Source organism: Pagrus major, chromosome 11, assembly GCF_040436345.1.
Source record: "Pagrus major chromosome 11, Pma_NU_1.0".
Taxonomy (NCBI): Eukaryota; Metazoa; Chordata; class Actinopteri; order Spariformes; family Sparidae; genus Pagrus; species Pagrus major.
The window spans coordinates 30780280-30805356 of NC_133225.1; the positions used below are offsets into that span (position 1 = coordinate 30780280).

Genomic DNA, 25077 nt, shown 5'->3' on the forward strand with positions numbered 1-25077 from the left:
ACCCTTAGGTGAAACTCAGTTGACCGTTCCCAGACTGCAGCCCTGGAAAGACGAGTATCAGAGGTCTTGGAAAGTCATTTTCAACCTCTCACATTCCTGTGTCAAGCAGCACTTTCCAAAGTGTCTTTCCTTCTTCCTCCTCTTTAACTCAAAACAAAGAATAACAGTGTTAATTCATTTGATGGCGATACTGTTGAATACTGGATGGGAGGTGAGCATGCAGGCATCTGGATAGACCATCTCAGAAGTCACTAGTCGGGGTGTCAAGGTCACTGTGATGTCATAAATTGTCTGGCTAAGTACTGTCCATAAATTTCAGAGCAGCATGCTGCTCCGTCTGAATATTTTTGACTGCTGTCTCAGTGTGAAGTATTGGGGTGAGAGGGTGTGAGTTATGGGAGACCACCTGAGTGCCAAGGCAGAGCTGCAGAGCCGGGCAGGGGCTCTGGCTGATAGCTCCGTTTTACGATCCAGGGTTATGAAGAGGACAGGTTCGGCCTCTCTGTTCAACAGTAAAACTTTATTTTGGCTGCGAGGTGCAAACTTCTTTCTTCAGCTCCTCTGGTTGGGAAAACAGCGCTTCACTGCGATACGACCCCACGAACTGTTTGACGCTCCTGCTTCCAGCCTCTTTTCTTCGTCCTTTGTTGGCGTTTTGATTCCCTTCTCATTCCTTCCTTGCCTCCTTCAACTGACTCCACTGTTAGCAGCACGGGGTAGACTCTGAGCGAGTGCCAGCAATAATAATCATAAAGCTAAGAATCCGTGCACACATCTCCTCTGTTGCTCATAATGGCTGCTGATGGCCCCTTCAAGGCTGATTCCTCCTTCGAATTAAGTTTAGACAGGAAGAGATGTGTTTTCAGCTGCAGTTTGTCATAAAAAGCTGATTTAATGTAGTCAACAAGTGAACTCTGTCAGCCTTCGCATAAGTGGTGCAATGTAACTGAGTACATTTACTCAAGAATTGTGCTTAAGTAGAACTTAAATGCGTGTACTTTATTTGGTTAATCAACTTTATGTAGTGTTACAGCGGCTTTTTCTAGGATAGTCAGTATGGATAAGTCAATATGGCTTAAATGGACCCTGGAGATGCTTCTTGCATGCTGCAGTAATGAACCTGACCAGATCTAAGATGCCTGATGTCTGAATGAGTAGCTTAGATATTTACTTATCTGCAGTATTTGTGTGTTCTGCAACTATGTGTATGCAGTTTCCTCTTTAAGTTGTGGACCAGTGTACTTCATGCATACAGAAGAAGCCTCTTTGGACCTTTGATTACTAAATTGTGATGCTACCATGAAGCTCTGTTCATTTATTTCAGTGTCACGACTGAGTTGATCCCAAAGTAGAGAGGAGAGATTCAGACTGCTCTTCACCGAATGTTTCTACTTACTGCTCTGTGTGTGTGTGTGTGTGCGCACGTATGTGTGTGCGCGTGTGTGTATGTGCGTGCATGTGCGTGCGTGCACTGTGGTCTGTGATTACAGCTTCATTAAACCATATCAGGCCTAATTGCAGACCAGTGGCGTGCTTGGCAGGTTCTCCTTGTGGTCTAATGAAAGCACATTAAAGTGATTCATTTGTTGCTTATACAAAACGACAAATCAACTCATGTACGGTCATTAACCCTGTGTTTGCGTGAATATATACTAACCAACTGCAGGCGCACAGAGTTCTTTAAAAACTTCGATTAGGTATTTTTTACCTTTAATGTTAGCAGGTGATCTAACCCTTATTAGGTATTAAAGGTTGAGTGATGCTGTTGATAAAGGCCCCAATAATTCACTTTCTCCCCAGCAGGGGGTACTAAACTCTTAGTACTGGGGTTTGTGTCATCACACACAAGGCATCACACACTCACTTCTTCTCTTCTCTTTGGTTAAAGGGATGACAGTAGCTGTGTTGGTGAAAGAGGTTTACTACCCTGTGTTTGTGCAGTCTGATGAGTGAACATTGTTAACATTTTTCCAACACATGGAAAGATTTAGTCTGACATCAACATCAGATTTAAGTTTTTCTTCCTCCTCTGTCCTTTCTCTCTCTCCTGAACTTTTTCTATATTTATCTACTTCTTTAATTCTGTCTCAGTTAGCGTTTTCTTAACTTTTGTTATCTCAAGTTTGATATTATGTTATTTATAAATATTTTTGATTAACAAGCTTTTTGAACAAAGAAAAAGCCAAGCAACAGCTCGACACGCATGTTTAATGTGTCTAAGATTTTATTCTTAATTATAGCCCTTTCAGGAATAAAAAGGTTTAATTTCTTTAACATGAAAATTGAATAAAATAAAATGAGCAATACTGACTCTACTGCACTCTGTTCAGTGGTTGTAAAAGGTTTCACACCTGTACCTGAATGCAGAGCATGAGTTTTTTACACTGCCTGCAGATAATCCTCAACATTCAGTGGAGGGATCTCGTTATCACTTTGATAACGGCAGTATTCACATGAGACAATCATTGTTTTATATTTAACTCTAATAATTAACTTTCCTCCTCCTGTTGCTGAACCAGCCCTTGGCTTATATTCAGTGTAGCTATAGAGTAGAGTGATCATATTGAGCCAAAGGCCAAAATGAGTCTTTAAGGAGTTTGTGGTGTGACATTGAGCTGGCAGGTGAGCATGTAGTTGTGTGTATATGTGTGTGAATGTGTGTGTGCGTGTTTGTGTGTGCTCTCAGCGAGTGCCCAGCTCCCCATAACAGGAAACAGCGAGGTGAGGCCAGGGTTTATGGGCTAATACGGCCTCAAAGGAGCCTCTTGTTTTGAAACAGAGCTGCAGCTCTTCAGGCTTGTTTTCCATATTGGTCTGGCATGGAACGCTTTGACCCTGGCACAGGGGCAGGAAAACATGACACCGGCCGGAGCTTTGAACGCCGTGGGGACGAGCGAGGGGCTGCCAGTGTCCGTGCCCGTCTCCCCCCTCTGGGCCAGGCAGAAACAGGTTGGGCATCAGTGCCAACTGACCGCACAGCCTGAATGCTCAACCTGCAGAAAATTATCCTAAAAATGCATTTAGAGTAGTGCTAAGGCATATATTTATTTTATAAAACAAGTAAAACATTGGCTATTAGTGTGTCTTCAGAGGACTGTGCTGGCAGTTACTTATTTCAGGGCATAAACAATGACATAATTGCGAAGTGTGTGGATCCTGATTAAAAGTCCTTATTCAGAAAGGTAAATAAAAGGTGTTTTTCAGGGTGTTAAAGCATCAGCCATGAGGTAAAGAGAGAAACTTAATCAAGAGACACCTGTTGAGATTTCATATAAATCTACTGTACACACATTAACACCAGTCAATGATTAAAACATGCAGGATAGAGATTGCAGTCTTAAACCTGACCATCCTGCCCAGTGCGGAGTGCAGGTTCTGCCCCTACAGCCTTCCCCTTCCTGCTCTTCTGCCCTCCACCTCCACTGTTACCCCCAAACCTGGAGAGGATGCATTGGGCTGGCATGTCTTGTGTGTGTGTGTGGGTGTGTGTGTGTTTGTGTGTGTGTGTGTGTGTGTGTGTGTGTACGCACGCACGTATGTGAGGGGGATTGAGGGATGAATGCCATGACTAGTTCGGAATGTTCCAGAGTGTTCCAGAATGTGCGGTCGGAAAGTCTGAGCAGGGAAAAAAAACGAGGAGTAACATGGGTTAGGGGAACAAGACCTTATTGACAGGGCTCACACACACACACACACACACACACGCTCTCTCTCCTGGTTCATGTGGATGTTTCACCTAATGATCCCAGGACTCAGTATTCCGCTACATCGTGCAGGTTTCAGGATGCTTCCAACACCTTAAAAGACATTTTCTATTACCACTTTGACTGATAATGTGTCATTAACTTAACAATATACAGGTTTACTTTCCGACCAATCGCTGTACCAGTTTCACTAAGAATTATGTTTAAAGACCACTAGGATCTGATATGATGTTGCGTTTGGACATCTGTTGGTATCAATGACATGATAACAATGGGTCATTTGGTTTATTATATCGGTTCAATAGTAACCAAATTGTGTTTCATTGAAACGTCCTTTGTCTGTCTTGAAACAACCACATTGATTCTCACCCTCATGCTTTGGTATCTTACATTTCTCTTTCTTCTTTTCTCTTTTTTCTCCAAGCTGCAGTCTTTCAGATTGTCCCACAGTGTACTTGAGACATCATTGAACACATAATGATGTCACAGATGAAAATAAGAGATAAGATAATCCTTTATTGATTATCTTATCTTACATAAACAGCAGAAGCATTAGCCAGCATGTGCAAAGCATTTCTTCTTCAATTTCAAGTCAGTTGAACATGACAGGGAATGTTCAAAGATGTGGGAATTGTGGGAAGTTGAAAAAAAAAAAAAAAAAAGTAAAGATTTGTTTTTGTTCCTCCTCGTGGCCTAATAGATTACCTGATGGCTCAAAAATGGTGCACCTGATTACTTGAAATGTTACTCTTGATAATTAAATTAAAAAAGAATAGTTCTGCATAGAGAAAAATGTAATTGAACCACTGATATGATTACATCATCTGATAACTTATTATATCACATGAACTCGTTAGTAGGCAGTGTATGATTTTTAAGGGCTGTAACACAACAGACTAAAAATGTAATATCTTACGTCGTCTTTTAATTACATTTTGATGGAAAGGTTTTACGTTTTTATCTATTTACTCTCAGCAGATATTTTAGTATGATTATTGTAAAAATAAAAGACTTATTTACCACAACATTTGGTACAGGCCTACCTGTGTGTATATCTGTTGTAATGTTGTCAAAAGTATCTATATTTTAAAAGTTTTAGTCAACAGTGTTTAAAAAGATGCAATGTCTGCATTTGAAAATGTCGAAATTACCAAAGGCATAAATAACAGATGATTTTCAATCAAAGGCTGCACAGATGTGTGATTTATTTCTGTACTGGAACTGCTTGCAGGTTGTTAATAGGATAATTTCTTTTTTTTTTCCTTGCCCTTTTTTTATTTTATTGTTTGTATATGTTGCACATTTCATACCACAGGCGTAAACTCAATGTGCCTTCATTTTGCCGTGGTATCAAAAGATGTGTCGAGTATTGTTTTTTAGACTTGTAATGTATCTAAGTTTAAAATTATGGTATTGTTATAACCTTAATCTGTTGTTGGTTGTACTACACAATTGAGCATCAGTTTTGGGTCCTGTTGGCCTGTTGAAAAGACTTATCTTCTAAGTTTGTCTTCTAAGATGTGAATCATTTACACTTGAAACCTAGTCAATATACCTGAACCAGTGTTGTCAAAAATATCGATACATATCAAAACCATTTCACTACTCATTTTCTGCAGTATGGATAGGCCTGTACCAGCTGCGTGTTCTCGCTCTCTTCTTTCAATAAAGTACTGGCACACACATTATTTTTAAAGGCCTGATATAAAGCGAATTCTAAAAGTGTTACCACAGTCATTCTTAGGGCTGGGAGATTAAACGATCTCGAACCGGGCTCGCGATCAAATATATGTCGATTTCAGTGATAAGCCTCATTCATTCTGACTCCATATGAATCTAACTTCTTATCACTTGACAGAAATAAACGCAACCGCAGCCAGGGACCGAGCTGGCTAACTTCTGGTTTAGCACCCAATGTTTGCACAGTTAAATGTTTAGAGTATGTAATATTGCACTTTTTACTCAGATTTCTACCTCTAAAACATTTGAGAGTTGTAAGATTTGTACTTGCACAGTTAAATGTGTACATTATTATTTTTTTGTTAAAAAACTATTCTAAAGTTCAAATAATAAACCCTCTGGTTTCTTCAAACTTCAGTCATTATAGTCCCGAAACTGGCAGCATGATCAAATTATATATCATGATAAATTTCGATATCGATCAATATGGGGGAAAATATTGAGATGATATTTTTTGCCACATCACCCAGCCCTAGTCATTCTGCTGTTCTCTGCTACAAGCCAAGAAAAAGACCATACCTCGTTGTCATGTTGTAGCCTTATCTTTTACTAAAAATAAAAAATGTTATGTTGTTTCAATTCTTCCCCATTGTATCAAACATATATATATTTTCAAGGTTTTGTATCAAAGTTAGAAACGCCTGTATGACAACATTTGTCATAACCATACATGTGTCTATTTGCAGTGCCATTGTACAGGTTTTAATGGGTACTGTCTCTTGTCTTTTCAGGATGGTTCCTACCTGGCCGAGTTCCTGCTCAATAAAGGCTATAAGGTGAGAGAGAAACCAGACTACAGACAGACTACAGTACCACAAATTTGTCCTTTGAAAGCTCAGACACACACACATAAGTTCAGTTGAATGCAGACACTCATGAATGCCAACTAACACAGACGCACTCAGAGGGACATTCCCTCGATAAGCTGCGTCCAGCCTCAGCAGTGAGTGGGAGCTCCTGAGGGACCCTGACGTCAGCTGACAGCCTCGTACATGGACTGACTCACACGTCACCCGGATAAGAACCTTTGTGTTGCTTTGAGCCTGTTCACCCCTCACCTTTTACCCCCAGGTCAGACCATTAACAGGGAAATGATTGTTATTATACTGTCATACGAGTGAGGTCACAAACTTTCACCTGCTGCATGCAGTGTTTTCAGTAGCACAAAAAGTCAACAGCCTGTGGGTGGATGCAGAGGTTAACAAGCTGTTTCTGACCAACTGAAGCTATGTAAGGCTTCAGCGGTGGTTTCACATCCATGAAAAGTGACTACATACAACAAGTTACACCATTGCTCATTATGTTTTCCTGACAGTAGCTGAATGACTTCATTTCCCCTCAGGTGGGGAGCAGCAGACACACAAACACCTTCATCCTAGTCTGCCTGGTCAGCTTCGCCATCTGCTGCCTGACTCAGAGGCAGCAGGAAGTGGACCAGGCTAGGGATGCTGCATGAGAAGGGGGTGGGATGGGGTGGTGGCATTAAAGAAGAGTGCACAGGCAGGCAGGAAGTGCACAGTGAATAAAGGAAGTGAGGTCGGGGCACAGCGTCCTCCCACTAATGGACTCCCCTTGGATCAGGTTCTGTTATCTGACTCGAGCAGAGCTTCCTTACACATCCCCCTCAGAACACCGAGTACAGATCACAGATCACAGGCAGCATTAAAAACACACTGAGCCGGAGCCACGACAAACAATATTGTTTCATCAACTTCTGCAATACAAAACACTGTCCTGCTTCAAAGATCTTTCAAACAAACACAATAAATCAAAGTAGACAGCTATATCATATTTCACATCTTTTAAATCTCAGAGAAGAGTGACATTTATAACAAGCCTGCAAATGTAAGATGACCCAGAAAAAACACTATTTTATATAAAAAGGTGCACTCTGTAGTTTGGGGATGAAATTTTAATCAGAAGAGAAAGATCTTCATTAATTGATTATTTGTTATGCCTAAACAAATGAAATAAACAAACTCTCTTTGTTTTCCTGACTGAATAAACTGAATAAACAAAATGACCTGAAAGGACAACATGATTTCATACTGTTTTACTTTGTTTATATGTGGCGGACCCTGCCACCTTTCTAGCTTCAAACAGTGTTCTGGGACCTTATTTTCCTCTGAGAACAGCTTGTTTATTCAGTTATGGAAAAAATAAAAATTTCTGAGTTCGTATCATTACTTCATTAATTTTGTAGACATAAAAATTCTGAGTTTGAATTTCATCTCAAATACTATATTGTGCCCCTTTAAAGGATAAGTTCACCCAAAAAATACGAAAATTCAGTCATTACCTACTCAGTCCCGTGCTGATAGAAAACAGATGAGGTTTTGTCGTCCGCAATTGGTTCTGGAGCTTCACAGCAAAACATCTTTGCAGTATTCTCCTAAACAACTGAGAAACTAAACAGAACTCAACAGAAAAAAACAAAAAAAAAACTGGCAGAATCAAAGTCTCTGGATCGAAATATATATATATAATTATTTACACCATTTTTTAGAGCCAAATCCTCACTGTAGCTGTGCTGAGCTTAAAATTTAGCATGCAACCTGTCTAAAGTGGGTACACAAGCTCAACCGCATGTTGAAAATATAAATAACATCTTTTCAAATCAATTCAGGATCACAGAGATCATTCTGCTGAGTCTTTGAGTTTTGGTGGCTGTTGTAACCAAGTTGCATTGAGATTTGATTGACAATACATCCTGACAATATGAGCGTAGTCTATAAAGTTAATTACTGTAAGCATGGTAATGTTGAAGTAATGTTAATTTTAAATTTAAAGTGGTCTAAGTAATTTTTGTGTTTTGTTTTTTGCTAAAGCCTGACAGGAATAAATCTCTTCTTCTTCTGACTCCGTTTGTCACAGGTTCATGGCATTATTCGTCGTTCCAGCTCCTTCAACACAGGTCGCATCGAGCATCTTTACGGGGACCGTCATGCGCACACTGAAAGCAGTAAGTGTCCTGCCTACACCGCCTGTGTCTGGTTAATGTACAGGAAAGAACCCTTTTAGATATCATCTGTCATCTTTTATACCTTTTTGCCTGGGTGAATACACAAATCTGATTGGCTGTAGGGTGGCAATTAAATCATGGTATGGTATGTACACATAAGGAACTACTCAAATAGTTCTACTGAAACTTTCTGTTCACCCTTATAAATGGGGGATAAAAATTTTAGATCTGGCTGATTCTGTTGAAAGCACACAAACAATAACACCAGCAGCTGTTGAGTTTTCTTCTCTTTCTTTCTGGAGAGTCAATATTTGAAAGATGTTTATGTGTGAATAACTGTAGGAACTGTGTGAGTGTATCAGCATGTGTTTTTCCTCCGCTTTGTCAGACATGAAGCTGCATTACGGCGATCTGACTGACAGCACGTGCCTTGTGAAGATCATCAACGAGGTGAAGCCGGCGGAGATCTACAACCTGGGCGCTCAGAGTCACGTCAAGGTAGTGTGATCCCACAAACGCACCGCTCTCTCATGGGTCTTTACTGGGAAGTGAAAATGAAGACCACCTTTCTGATACGACTTGTCCGATAAATGTTACTTCCTCTTCCCTGGAATCATTGGTTTGTTTCAAAGGGCTGATAACAGTCTTGATAATCATGAAAATGCGTAAGTACTTGAGTCATAGAAAATTTGAAACTATTTTACATTCCTGCTGACATGATTGTCTTGATATTGCATTTTGATGATAGCTTTTCCGTATTTTAGGCAGACATTGGTTTTCTTTAAAATAGTAGGTTTAATTTCACAGCATAACTAACCTGAGTTTTAGCCAGACACTGCAAGTAATGTTCTGCCTTGTCAGCAGTTAAAGCAAGACTTGTAATTAATGGGCTTAAACATACATATACTGTATGTACCACCTTCAACACTGCTTTAAGTGTCTGACTTGGGTTTTTGCTGTTGCATCTTGTAAATGTAAAAAAGTCAGAGTGAAACTTGGTGGATGCCAGCTCCTTTACAAATATACTGTAGTTGACTGTTTTTTAAGTGCCAGTGTCTACATCTGGTCAGTACTGACTGTAAGTGTTTAACGGCAGATGATGTTAAAAAGGGACTCTCAGTTCTGGGAAGTGAACATCTCATGTGCGGAGGATGCCGGAGCTGATGGGACAGGAAGTAATGTTTTCTTGGATGGGTCAGTCAGTGCCACAATGTCCCTTTTGTCTCGGAGCTCTGCGGTGATCCCAGGAGATCCTTCGGCGCCTCCCCCCCTCCTCCTCCTCTTGTTCCTCCACACTGGGATCTGACACACAGTCTCCAGGCAGCACTGATCCTCCATCACCATGGTGGTTTTGGTGGGATACAGAGCCAAGAGCTTAGTCAGATCATAGATAATAAGGCTATTTGTAATGTTACTGGAGACGCTGCTTTTTATTAGTAGTTTATTCAGTGAATCCAACCGCATTGGGATGAGTTTGGTATCATTTCATCGTTCAGTTCAACTTAGTTTGGTTCCAGTCTTTGAATCCCGGTTTCAATAATCTATGAATCCGTTTCCTATCTATGAAACAGTTCCTGGTTTCACTTCCAAAAATCTTTTCCCCTTCCCTTCAAAATTATTGTGATACTGAAGGATGAGTTGTTGTTGCTAAAATGTTAACACACAGTTGCTTTTTAACACATAAAGCAGACGGGGAGAACATCATCCCATCTGTTAGTGTGATATTCTCTCTCCTTTTAACTCTGGTTTGTTCTATCTCAAACTCCTGAGAAAAAAATCATGCTCTTGGGCTGCTAATTTTTCCAGTTTCTTCACAAGCCAGTTGCAAATTGTGTCTGTCTGTTAATTGGTGTTTATTGGGTTTATTAGAGAAAACAGCTGTGTGTTGCTGTTGATTGAAGGTTTTACAAAAAAATGCCAAAAGTTCTTTTGTTTCAGCTTCTCCAATGTAAAGATTGACTGCTTTTCCCTGTTTTATTGCATCATAAACTCAATCTCTTTACATTTTTTGACTGTGTTTGGTTCGACACAAGAAGACAGTTATATGTAGAGATGTACTGATGACATTTTTTTCCTTCCTGATTTCCATTCGCTGAAGTTAAACCCTTTGTAAACAATGAACAAATACATACAGAGAATGATTGCCATAGTACTTTATCATCTAGTTTGACAGTTACTGATAAAAAAGAACATAAAAATCAAACAAATGTACATTGCTGGGAAGTAGCAGGGTCATGTTTCGAGGCTCATAAATTACATTAAATTGCCTTTCTTAAGCATTTTAGGCAGTATCGGAAGCATTTGCCATGCTGGTATTGGTATTGGTATTGGAGCAACCCTTGATGAAGATGTCATGAGGACTCTGTAGATGGGCATTTTTTGCTATTTTTACCTAGACAAAACTATGAACCGTGAAAACAAATTATTAATCGATAATGTAATCCTTCGTTGCAGCCCAAGATGAGAGGTCTGAAACTTCATATAGTACTAGTATAGTATTCATATCGTAATCATATAGTGAATGTGATATAAAACCAAAAAATGAGCTAAAAAAGACTAAAGATTAATTTGATGCCGTGTTGGATAAAAATTAAGGAATTCTTTTCACAACAACTTATTTCTCAGTCTTTGTAATGGACATCGTACAGAATTAATACTTGATTGATAAAAGACTAATAGTGTATATAGAACTAAGTTTGACTAAGTGGAAATACATTAGAAAAATGGAATAAATGACCACAGATAGGAAGAAAAAGTGAGAGAATGAGTGAGAAGGGAGGAGAATGATGACTCCGCTCTCCACATCCTTTGGTGGTCAGGAGCCGTGACTCTGCTCCCACCTCCCACATGGAAGATCATCCTCAGGCCACACACACACACACACACACACACACACACACACACACACACACACACACACACACACACACACACACACACCCCTGTACCTGTGCGAGGCTCTCCTGTGTTTATTTGTTTCCACACCAATAAACCCCGCTCTGGTAGCTCCCCACCACATGCTGGCCACTCTGAACAGCTGAGCCGCTGGATTACTGGCAGCGGTGGTGTGGAGCAATTTCCAGTCTGGCCCACCACAGAGGAAAAGATCACTCACATCGGCTATTCAGCATCTCTGTCTTCCTTCCCATCAGCCCCTCTCTTACAGGGAATCCCTTCTGAGGCCTGTTCATTAGACTCACCCGGGGAGTTTGAGTTGTAGTATCTGTTTGAGATGGTGCGTCTGTGTGTGTGGGTGCTGGTTTCCGTTGTAGAGAGTCATCACTGAGAACAGAGTGAAGGTTATTTTCTGATGCTGCAGAGGCGGAGGTGGACAGGGAATAGTGGACGGACACTGGACAGCAAGAAAGGCAGCCAGCTGCAGTATCAAAAGAAAAGCACAAGAACAAAACGGAAGGGATATTCTGACTTTGCTATGTGACCGTAACAGCAGAAGACTTGATCTGTTTGATCTTTGTGTTCAGGCGTCTTTCCCTGAAGCAATATTCCAAATATGTTATCATAACCTGGCGGAAAGATGGCCAAAAAACTGTATTTTCCTCATGGGTATGCAGGATTGTTTATTACAGTAACTCCATTAGTATAAGCTATGGGGATGGATTATAGCCAGTTGGCGTCATCCGAAAAGTGATTGAGCTTAAAAGCTCTGAAGATTAATTGTACAAACAGGGAACTTTCTCTACTATTTGCAAAGGAATTGAGATGCTTGGTGGTGAACTGATGAAAGAAGACAGTGAGGTGAAGTTTAATACATCAGTTCCTCCTGGACTTTGTGATATTGCAGTGGTTGCTAATTTTACTCATTGCCATTGCTTAAAAATAATGTAATTCACAACCATCTTTATGAGCCAAAGTGAAAGTAACAAGACTAAGGATCTATAGCCAGTTGGCTGAATTAAGGCACCATGGTGCATGATCACATACACAATTTTATTTAAGCATGCTAACATTTACTAATCAGTGAGGCTGTCGTGAAAACTGTTTTTGGCATCAAAGCTTTAGTGACAATTAGCTGCTCATATACTACATGCTTTTAAACAGCATTTCAGTTACCAAATTTAACCATCATAGTGTGAAGTGTTTTCAGCTTTTTCATGGTTTTATTGTGATGTGAGAGAGGGGGGATGAAATGCAGCAAAGGGCCACAGGACGGATTCAGACCCTGGACCACTGCGGCAAGGACACAGCCTCTGTACATGGGGCACACGCTCTACCATCTGAGCTGCTGGGGCGCCCCTGAAATACAGTTTTACTGCTGCTGTGACTTTTTAAAGTTATATTTCCCTAAACCTCGATGCAGAGTTGCAGTTAAAACAAAGACAACACAGTTTTGTGCTGCGTTTTCTCTGAAGCCCAATGAGCTGTCGCTTTTGCCTCCTATAGGCTTTGACTTTGGGCATTTTCAGTGGTGTAACTTTGAAACCTGGCGTGCTTGTCTTCAGAGAAATAGATCACTATGAATATTATGATGTTGGTTGCAACTTCGCTCACAGAGTAGCTCCTGTGTTTTTTGGCACAGTGTTGCTGAGGCTGTTAATGTGATTTGTAACCAATCAGTGCTTTGGATGGGCATTTGAATACGGATGTGGACGACGATAACCTTTGCAATGTCGAAACATTAAACACAAGTACAGCTGAGGTTGATGAAAGTGTCATTGGTCTGGCAAATATTTGATCATAAACCAAAGTAACATTTCTTTTTCTGGTATCAGAGGATCTCATTAGATTCATCCTCTTGGCATTGATATCTACACCAAATTTCATGGCTATCCATCTAATCCATCCGTCACGAAGGGGTGGTCGGGTCAATTTACCGACAAACATGGCCATCTATAGAGCCTTGCTGCTAACTTGGCTAAAATTATCCATCAATCTCAGAGCCATTTCTAATCTTATACCTTAAACAGACCATTCTTATTTTTTACTTGTGCTATATAGCATGGTTTAAAGCGCTAAGATTTCCAAAATAAAACAAAAAAAACCCCAAAGTTTTTCATCCCCAGTTTGTTCTCCAAAATGTACAAACCTGCCTTTTCTCACAGCTGCAACTTCATCCAGAACTTCTTCTGTGTCTTGTTGCTTTTGTGGTCAGAAACCTTCAGGAATGCAGGTTTGATTGACAGGTTTGAGGTCAGTTGGGACTTGTGTAGTTGTGTAGGTAATGTGTGTAGTCTATGGGCTTCAATGACCAAAAGGGACCGGACTGGTCTTTTTTTGTGGGGGGTCTCCAAGATAGAAAATAAAATCTGTTTTACATTATACAGTGTTTTCTAAGCTTGAAGCAGGATAGATTTGATGTCTTTGTGCGGACAAAAAGCCAAATAGAAAAAGGCAGACCAATCCACTCCTAAAAAAAGAAAAATACAACTGTAGCATTAATTCATGAATTATGCATCTGTCTGTCAATAACACGAATTGAATGTTTTGGAAACTGTACTCGTGAAATATGCATGAACAAAGAATCCGAATGGGGAAGTGCTTACGGGCTGCTCACAGTAATCTGTTCTGCATATGAGGGTTCAACACGACCCCATTATGTTCTCCCACTGAAGCGCTTCACAGGAAAACCGTGAACAAAACCCCTCAACGTCGCTCTCTCTGTGCGAGTTCTCCCACCTGCAGCTGTCACAGCAGACGCACGGGGAGATGGACTGAATTATTAACACACCTCGCTTATGACAAGGAGACTGATATGACGGGGAGGACGGGGGACGAGGGGGGACGAAGAGATGGAGAAGGTGGAAAGAGTTTAGGGAGGTGAGAGGGTATATGTAATGAAGCAGCACTTGGTTTCCACTTCATTGTTCTCGATGGCTTTTGAAGACAAAAGTGCAGATTGCATTCAGGAGACAGACTTCCTTCATGTATATCCTTCATTATCCATATCCGAATTCCTCCTTATCATCGTCCTATTATCTTCTTTCAACTTGCTCTCTCTCTGCTACCCTTTGGTCTCTCCCTCATCCGGGTTTGCAGAGTCTCCCACGCCAGAGACACACACAGGATTTAACACGCCTGTTTCCCTACAAAGCTCTGCACTGTTTGCTCGGTGTGTTGATGCGTTTATAGGCCTAAGGCGGCTATTGTGCAGTTTACTCTCATACACAAGTGGTAATACCAGTACTTACTAGAGTTTGTGGGCATGTTATGCAATCCTTATAACTTGTTAGTAATGTGATCCAGTTGTTTTGACTTGTGTGATGTGTCGTAAGAGGATATTGTTGTATGCTTACAGCCAAAATCTCCTGCTTTATTAACCCTCGAACTGTTAAAGATTGATTTTTGTTTTCTATTCAATTCTGCTCAAACTTTACCGTGCAGTGAATACTTTGCTTCCAAATTTGGTGTTTTTTGTTTTCAGATAAACTGAAGCATTAAATGCTCTTTTATGGGTTGAGATTATTCATCTGAGGCTCATAAAATTCTCTTTAAAAATCCATTATGTCATAAATGTTTTTGATACTTTGGAGAGACATGTTTTTTACAGGACAACAACAATAAATCCCAAAACTTTCCGGCTTCTTGGACCAATGAAACCTTTGAAAAGCTCATTCAATCATCTGAAAAATGTATTGTCACAAAGCTTAAACACGACTGCTTTTGTTACGTCTTGAATAATCTACATTTTTGTGAGACATGGTTTTCACAGAACAGTGAGGATAACTGTGCAGACTCCACTTCTCCTATTTGTTGGGCTAATAAAATGCTTCAACACACCGTAAGAATACCTCAAAATCACATTTTGTCAAATCTTTAATGCAAATTTTCCTGTATTTCATAAAAAGCTGACTTTGTGGAGAAACTTGGCTTTCATAGTAAAGCGTCAAACATTTTATTCACCAAATTCCCTTATTCCGAGTCTGAAGAAACTTAAAAATATTTAGGATTATCTCGAGAACAAGACTGCTTTTTGTTAGATCATGAAAAGCTGACATTTTAGGGAAAATATATTTGCACAGGATAGCGAGTATAATTGTGTAAGCACCAAATCTACAAGTTCATGTAAGGTTTCAGTTTTAGAGGAACATGGTATTCACAGGACAATATAAATTCCTCTTCCCCTGCTTTTTTGGGCTTAAAACCCTTTTAAGGTTGTTTCACAAATGTATTTTTATCAAGTTAAGATTAGGAAAAACATTTATTTGACCAGGTATCAACTACAGTTTTTAATGAAATCTTCTTTTCTCAACATGAAAATACATTGTTGGCCTTGTTAGTAGTTAAAAAATCTGAAAAACCAAAATGGACAAGGGCAAAGACATGTAGAAATAGCTAGAAATCTCTCTAAAAAGCCATCAGACGCTCCCAAAAATCTAGAACGAGACTATCTCAAAAATGGTTTTCATGGATAGAGATGATAATTAAAACAATTCCACTTTTCCTTGTTCTTAGGCTTAAAAAAAAGAAGACTACAAAACACCATTAGATTAGACTTTAGACTGTCTTTGTTCACAATGGATGACATTTTAGAGAAAACCTGACGTTGACAGTACAGTTACATTTTATCAACACCAATTCTCCATTTTAAATTTGATTAAATTAGATTTTCTCCAAAATGTGTTGTCACTAAGACTGCTTTTCCGTACTTCGAGAAAAGTTGACAATCTTAACCATTGAACCGTTTTAATAGAACAACAGTGACAGTTTAGTAAATTGCAGTTCTTCTATTCTCCTGCTTCTTGTGTTAAAAACCGATTTGATTTCAATAGTTCTTTGATGCAAACAAGGTTTTTCTTGAGATCATAAAATGTTTTGGAGAAACCTGGTTTCTTCAGGACAGCGCCAAACATTTTGTGAACCCCTCAGTGAATGATGAGCGGTCTCGTCTCTTTAACAGCCCATTGGCCAGGTTTACTCACCCCCTGATTGGTGTTTACGTTATTCCTGTCCAATCAGCCCTCAGTGGCATGCTTGCAGCCGTGTGTGTCTCGCTGGGATAAAGATTCGCCTTAAAACCAAATTAGCGCACTCCCCACAGAAGTATGTGTTTTCTGTCTCTTAGGACTCATTAGCTGCATGTGTGCGGTTTGTGTGTATTTAAGGTGCCATGTTTTCCATTGTTTTAAAATTGCCTTTCAGAATCAGAGGCCTGGTGGTTTTGGCCCAATGGCAATGCAGCATTATCTCAGCGCCCACATTTTCTCATGCGTCCCGCCTTTTGAATGAGCAGAAGCAGGACTGTGTCGCGTTGGTGGCCTGGTAGTCAGCGGTCAGAATACCTCCCTGAGCAGGCCGATCCCTGTTTTGAAAGGTTAGGCGATCATACAAGAAGACAGCCTGCCTGGCCTGGGCCGAAAGTGAACTTTAGCTTAAGAATAGACTCCTCAGTGCCAAGAGAAACAAGTCTGCACTTTCCTCGTCCAGAGTCAGGGAATGTTTTGTGGTTGTGCTCTGTGGGTCAGATTTGTTGCTCCACTCATGAGTCAGTTCTTTTTCTGTTTTCCAGCAAGGTTGTAACACATGGAAACATGCAGTTTGGGAAAGGAGAAGAGGGGTGGAGGGTGGGGGGTGGGGGATGGTTGGGGGGACTTTTTGAGGTTTGTTAAGTAAATACACTGAGTCAATAAATAGTATCACAAAGCTAAATATGATTGCATCTAAGTCTGTATCTTCAATCAAACCCCAAATATTCCAGATTAACTGTCTTGTCCCTGTGACATACAGAAGCCTAAACAAACTGCAGATGTAGTTTCAATTGTGATTTATAGATGGCAGCAGTGAGCTGCTGTGGATGACTCCCCTGGTAGTTTCTGTCAGGTAATAAACAGCAGCAGGTCCCAGTCTGGTTTGAGCAGATGGGTTTCTATAGGATTTCTATCTACTCTATCATAAGTAATCAGTTTAAAAAAAATGTTTAAATGGTTTTAAAATAGATAACAACATAATCGTTACAAAAATAGACACACACAATAATCCATTAATTTAATTGTGATTGCTTTAAAGGTGAATAGACATAAGAATAAACTGCTGAACAAGTATAAAAGAATGAATAAACACAGGTAATCACAATTTTGATAGTCATTATTGATCAGTGAATTACTCGCAAAGCAAAAATACCAAATATTTGCTAGTTCCAGTTTCTCAAGTGTGAGAATATATCTTGATTTTTTTACCGTTGGTTCGACAAAACAAGCAATTTAAAAATGTCAGCTTGATTAATTGATAGTGAAAATAGTCCTTATTCTAAATGTTTAGTTGATTAATCGGTCAGATGATTCACTGAAAATTAATCTGGAACAATTTGAATAAATGTTTTTTTTCATTGTTTATGTTTCACATAAACATATTTAACTTTCTCTGGTTATAACTTCTCAAATGTGTGGATTTGCCACTTTTTGTCATTTGTGACAGTCAGCTGAATATTTTGGTTTTTGGACTGATTTTGAAATTGCTGCATTGTGCTCTGGGAAACAATAACTGGCATGTTGCACAATTTTCCAAACTAAGATTTAGTTGTAGTGGAACAGTGTCCCTGTGGTTTAACTTTGTTTCAACAATTGAAGCATTTGTCTGGATTAGGCCCTCTGCAGGTCAGGCTGTCACATTACAGCTCCTCTACAGCTACAGTAGATGAATGAGAGGGGAAGTTATTTTACAGGGTTACAGCTTTAGAGTTGGTGCCTGCTTTTCAGTCTGATGAGTGAAAAGTTGGATAAAATAAAAGAAACGAGAAACAGAAAAGTTGGACATGAGAGAGATCTCATGTCATGAAGTGTTGCTACTGAGGATTCTATTTTAAGAAAGAAGATTTGAGCTCCATCACCTCTCTCCCTCTCTTCGTCCCTCTTACCTCCTGTCATTTATTCCATTATTACCTGTGGGAGTGACTGACAGTTGCCCGTAGCGTGTTTGTTGGTATGATATTCATCACAGTAAACACTCCAAGTTGGTATTGAGTGCCTAATTAGTTTGGTGTAGTTAGTAAGAGGGAAGAGCTGAAGTGTGACAACGGTAACCAGGGATTACTCTAAATATTTATCAAGCTCATCAATCTTGCTGTTGCTATGTCCTCCAGGGAGACATTTAGCAATAAAAATAATAATCAGCTTCAGAGCTTCATGGATGGTCTGTAATGATTTATCAGGAGCTCTGCTGGTTGGGAAAAAGGCATGTCCAAGCTGAAGAGATTCTTCATCAACTAATTCCAAGAACACTTCCTTTGTCTACATTTTGTTTTTCTTGACAACAAAAGTCTAAGTTTGGAGGTATTTAGGTCATTGTTATATCTATAAATATCTCTGTGTCCAAATAAATACTAGAAGCCAAAAGAAAACATGAACATAGGTCCTGCAAAGTTGAATGATGAGTTAACTTACAGTAACATACTTAATTATTTTGCTAAGAAACATTGTCATCTTATGAGCATGCTTCCCGACATGTCCTGTATTTTCTTTAAAATTCAAAAGCCTTTTTGAAAACCTGCTTTTTAAGAACACTTTAATCAAACAGTACAGCAAAAACTGCAATGATAAGGTAGCATGGTTCATGAGGAATCAGACTTAAAACTGATTCACAAGTAATATAAATAAATGTTACTGGAAATTATGCTTAATTAGCAACTAATGTCACTAAACAGTGTAAAATAAATGAACACTGAGAGGAAGAAGTTTTACGTTTTAACAACTTAAAAACACAGTGAACAAGATGTGTAACACATTCAGTTTGGTCACCTCTTGTAATGTTGATTGTGTGGATGAAAGCAGCTCATAAGAACAGGGACCCATTAGAGGACACTTCCCTTCAGACTGATCAGACTGATACACAAACCTCTATGATAAGAACTGGGAAAAGTTCAGTTCCTGCACACCTTTTACCTTTGATTTTGTAGGAATATCTTGTAGTCTACGCAGTCTTCGCCCACTTTTCTTACATTTGACAAAACCTCTCTTTGTGTATAATATTGTATTTATCATTATGATAAATAATTTCTCTTTCTTTTTTTTACTTTCTTTGTTTTGCCTGTTTTTCTTTTCATTGACATTTTGGTATTGGCTGCTATATCAGTTCAGGTATATTCATGTGTGAAATTTCTTATGTATATTCACCTATTGTATAAAGAATACAAAGAGGAATAGGCTATGTGGATTCATTGTCAGTATAATTGGATACTAAAGTGAAAAACAATTTATAACAAATAATTAAATAATAAATAATAAAAAAAGTGTGTTTACAGGTCTTGGGGAGTCAGAGGCTCCAGAGGAAGCTGCATGTAATCTGATAAATTGCCTCCAGTGATGTCACTGAGTGGCTAAATTGCATTGTGGGTAATGTAGGCATCATGTTTTGAAAAGGAAAAAGAATGTGTGGAATAAAAAAGATGACATCTCTGGTTCTGCTATATCATTTTTTATTATTTGTTTTTTAAATTTGAATTTTTTCTACATTAACCACGATGATGCAATTCAGCATTTTTTCAGATTACATGTAGCTTTAAACTAATTTCGTACTCCCCAGGACCTGTAAACACACTTTGATCTGTAAACTTGGTGGAGTCACCCTTGAATGAAGTAGGTGACAATATGCAGCTGCAACAGTTCTGAACTGAAAATCTGATTTTGAAATAATACATTTACTTTAACTGAATAGCCATCACAAATAATTCCCACTCCTTTGGCATATTTGATTATCTTTGACGTTAAAATGAGAATATCTGTCATTTCAGTTTTATGTCTGTAGTTTGGATGATTAAGATACTCTCCACAGGACTTATTATTGTCCGTCAATGCAGGGTTTGGTTTTGGTGAATTGAAATTGTGGCTTCACTGATGGCTTCTTATGCCTCAACTGCGGCTGTTATATTGAGTCAGCTGCACCCAGAAGAAACATATCTCCAGTTTGGGTTGCATGTATGCTTTGTGCACATGATGTGTGGTGTTTATTCTAATCTAATGTCAGTTATCAGTTAGGGTTGCTGGGTAAACAGGATTAATCGCACCTGTGACAAAAATACCTGCATGAGTCCAACATAACGTTCAATCAAAATGAGTTTACACAATGAACAGAGAAACACGCAGCTCAGTTGACATAGAGATTTGTCAGTATTGGTATTTTTCTCCAGAGTGCACACATAGTGATGTTTACACAGACATTATATGAGTGTACAAAGGGATTTTTGTGTGCAGACTCACTATAAACATGCCCACAAGCAGAAAGGCTTAGTGAAGATGTGTGAACAGATCTTTGCATTTATTTGGTCTGTTTTCACTTGTTTGACCGTGAAACTACACCCAGACTTTATTATAATTATTATTTCATGAAGAAAATCAGTCATAATATCTCCTTCTTCTGTCATCAGTGCAGCCTCGTAATTACACTCTATCCCCAAACACCCACGCTGGCTGTGACACACAGTGAAAAGATGCAGCCTCACTCAGTCCTTCCACGAGTGACATAAGCTCATTACTCACAGTAAACACTGTTGCTAATCTGCGAACACAAGTCCTGACTGCTGCCCACTCTCTGCTGTGTGTCCACACCCTCAATACAACACACACACCAACCCTTCCCCTGCTAATGGCATGTTTGTGTGATGTAGCCGTTTGTTTGGAGTTGTTCTTCCGAGCGTGGTCTGCAGCCGGATCCCGCTCGTACACAGCTCAGAAGCTTCTGTTTCGAAAGGAAAATGATGATGTTAAACTCCAACTTTGGATGAAAGGCAGAGCCCCCAAAAGGGCGGTGTAATTGTTATTTCACAATCTGTAAATTCCCTTTTAAGAGTGTCAAAATCGGTAATCGTTCCCTTTTAAATATTGTAGAGTGAGCGTGAATGTACTCTACGTTTCCCGCTTACGTACCTGTGTCTGTTGGGTAATTTGAGGATTGCACTCTATTTACAAAAGCCTGCTGTAATGAGCTATGATCTCACTTGTTTGGATAACATCATGGAATGATGATCGGGGAAGAAAAACAAAGAGAGGACAGGCAGAGTTTGAATCGAGGGCAGAGACGGGCTGAGAAGTGGGCGAGAGGTGGATGAGTTACGACATTAGATGATTATCTAGATGAGTGTAATTGTTTTAGTCTTTCGGTGACTTAATGAAGGTGTTATTGCACAGTGTGGGATTTTATTTTCTGGAGCTGCTTTATGTGATTAGGCTGCTGCCTTTGTGTTTTAATTGAAGCTTTAAATCAGGCTGTCATACCTGTGTGAAGGGTTGGGCCACTCTTACGTCTCCCGTCAGCCAAACAAACAGGCCTTTATTCTCAGAGAGAGACGGGATGTTCACAGCTGCTCAGTGAACAATGTAAAAGATGTACCCTCTTCACATTGATGGACTCAAAGTTCTGACATTTTTGGGGTCATTTGACATCTTTTTAAATGATATAAAACACTAATTTGACTGAATTCATCAACCTCTTCATCAAGACTTTTGTGACATTTTTGCCTTTCCAGCAACATAACATGTGCACTTTAACTCTGTTTAAACTCCTGTAACTATTGATTGGTAATTTTACTGTTTATTTTTAGTGATATTATTGAAGTCTATTTTGAAGTACCTTTGATAAACGACTCTTAAAAGCACAAAGTGAGACAAAAAGATGAACCACTATGAGACTGTACTCACAAAAGGAATAAAATACATGTCAATCTACTACATGGCCAAAAGTATGCAGACACCCAAACATTACTTACATATATGTTCAACGTGTCAAAATCGATGGGCATCAGTCTGCTGCTATAACAGCCTCCTCTCTTCGACGATTACAGACTTTGGTTGACATTGGGCAACCATGTTTTTTTGGTTTTCCTTGAGCCAATATTTTGGAGCTATTTACAAGTTAGAAAATCTTAATTATAGTTCTCCAATATGACATACAGCATAACTTCTAGCTCACGGTAACTGCTCCAGTTCATCCTAATGATGTTGGATGGGGTTGAGGTCAGGGTTTTGTGCAGGCGAGTGAAGTTCCTGCACACCAAACTGAAAAAAAACATTTCTATATGGATCTTGCTTTGTGCACAGAGACATTGTCTCGTTGAAAGGAGAGAGGGACTTTCCCCAAACTGTCACCACAAGGTTGGAAGCACTCTATTGTCTAAAATATCATTATATGCTGTAGCACTAAGAATTTTCTCACTTGGAACTAACGGGCCAAGGCCAAACCATGAGAAACAGCCACAGAGCAAAACCAAGGTGTGCGTGACTAGTTGATTACACATTGCTACCCGCGCTTCTACCAGTCAGGAAAACTTATAATTGCACTCAACTGTCATGTCTTCCAGGTCAAATATTGCTTTATAAAAAACAAAGCACTGTTACTAATGTTAACCATGTTAGTTAACTCATGAGATGTTACACAGCCACCCACCACATGGGTGTGATTGATTTAGTTATTGAAAAATGTGATTAACAGTAAAATGGCCCTTATGATATAAGCAGTATTGTTTTGGACAACGTTTAGCTTTTATAAGTGAAATTGTGCTCAATATAAATAATGGTTAAAATGTGTATTTAACATATACAAATGCCCCTCTGTATAGCATTGTTGTTGACCTCTTGTCTTTGAGTGTGTGTATGAATCAGGATGTGTGTGTATGTGTGTGTCGTCACACTTGTGGCTCTTTAACAAGGCCTTTCTGTCCAGCTGTTTGGTGCTGCCAGATGTATGAGTGGCAAACAGAAAAACTGATCATTAATCAAACTATCGGCACTTGTTCATTGTTTCTTTTTCTGCTTCCTGCCTTGGCCACTTTGCCTCTCACTTTTTCCATCTTAACTGCAGTGGAAAATTTAAATATTATTTTCTTTTGGACTTTTTAAGTGTCTCTGGATCATTTAAAGGTGTAAAAAGTCCCTCCTCTGCCTCTGGCTGCTGTATTACTGTAGCTCCGATCATGATTCCTCCTCGTTATCATCATTAGCGCAGGTATCAACAGCAGTGATGAGAAATGTCTCCGGCAGTGTGAGAGGCTGGTGGCAAAGTGTGATAAATGGCTCTGTTGATTGTGTCACTGAAAAGAATGGTTTTCAGTTTTCCACGGTACCATTAATCACCGGCACTGGCATCTGGTGGGGCAGGTTAGGAGGACGGATGGACAGGCGGGATGAGGCTGATGGACATGTGAGGCAGAAGAGTGCTAAGCTGTCTAGAGGCCGCCAACTTCCAGCTGTTGACTTAAAGCTTGTAACCTCTCAGCCTCATCCTGCAGACAGATTCCTGTATTTGTTTTTGTTTGAATCCAACCTGGATTCATCATCATTAACACATAAATCAGCCAGCAGTGATGTAATCATTTAACATAAAGAGAAACTGAACGGAGGTTATCTGTAGGACTGCAGTTAACAATTATTTCTTTATCAAATAATCTCTTGGTAATTTTTTCAATTGTAACTGTACCCGACCGATACGAGATTTTTTAGGCTGACACCGTATTGATATTAAAGAGTTATAAATCAAATAATGGCGTAAATCAGCCAAAAGTTATATTATAGCTAATACATGACCCTATCAATTGATAATTGTAGTTTTGTGACCAAGAAAGTGGCACATTTTACTTTCGATAAAAAACCCTGTCATTGCCCTCAAGTGGGCAAACTATGTAATGGTTACACTGTCTCTAAACAGATTGGAAATTATTTTCTAACATTGGTAATTTGACAGTTTAGTAGCTGTTCTGGAGCTTTTTATGGTATCAAACATCATCCAGATCCGGGGAAAAAGACCAGAAATATACGCAATGGAGAAGTTATCCTTTCAAATACAAATACCCTAGCCCTAAAATTGTAGAAGGGTTTATTTTATCCAAAAACATGTTTTCCTGAAACCCGACCAAGTATTTTTGTTGCCTAAACCTAACCAAACATCGACAGAAAACTCAAAAGAAATGGGGAAAAAATAAGTCAACTTGGTGTAATATTAATAGTGTAATGTTGTGAAAGAGATACAAATCACGTTATCGTGGATGAAAGTCCTTTACTTAACCAACTCAGCTACAACAGCTTACTCCAAAAGCAGATTTCATTGCGTTAATGGTGGACCTTAATTATGATGTTCTAGGATAGACAATATCAGATTCACCAGTTTTATCACCTATCTCAAGCAAATGTTCTGTATTTCTGTACTGTTTCTTGATGGACGTCATATATAATATTGTAATGATGGTATAAAATACAGAACAATAGCAAATCCTCACATTTGAGATGCTGGCATGTGGAATGTTGCCTAATAAATGATTGTATTAACCAGTCACATCAGGTCTAGATATCTGTTTTGAGAAGTAGACCATGGTGCTGTGTCAGGGATGAGCAGAAAACCATTTTGCAGTCAAAAACATCTCGGAGCTGTTTTCTTTAGGTTGAAACCGTGGCGGGCCCCCTCTCAGCTGTGTAAATCACTTTTCAAAGTGCCCTCTTAACGGATGGCGCATCACAGACATGCTTAAGCTGCAGTAAGTGACCCTGAGATATGACTGATATTTTTGCTTGTGTGTTGCGAAATGTGTCGGTAAGAGCGTGCATACGTCAGTGTTTGTGTGAAACCATTTGGGGCGCCAACGTAAGTCCATGTGTGGGGTGAGGCGGGTGAGTGGGTGATGATAAGGGCCATCTCAAAGAGGACAGAACACGATTAGTCAGGAGATAATCTCTGCTCTCCTCGGTCTGTGTGTGCAGTGTGGGCAAACTCCAAAGAAAACACTCTTTTCTTTGCTTT

General features: G+C 39.4%; 1 protein-coding gene across 1 annotated transcript in view; it reads left to right on the forward strand.

The window, feature by feature from the left end:
• The window catches only part of gmds (GDP-mannose 4,6-dehydratase), a 180322-nt gene that overhangs the window by 8754 nt on the left and 146491 nt on the right, over positions 1-25077 (forward strand). Inside the window, exons 2-4 of the mRNA XM_073476727.1 lie at positions 6176-6220; positions 8319-8406; positions 8795-8904. Of these exons, the coding sequence (XP_073332828.1) occupies positions 6176-6220; positions 8319-8406; positions 8795-8904 (243 nt within the window). The remainder of the gene's footprint in view (positions 1-6175; positions 6221-8318; positions 8407-8794; positions 8905-25077) is intronic.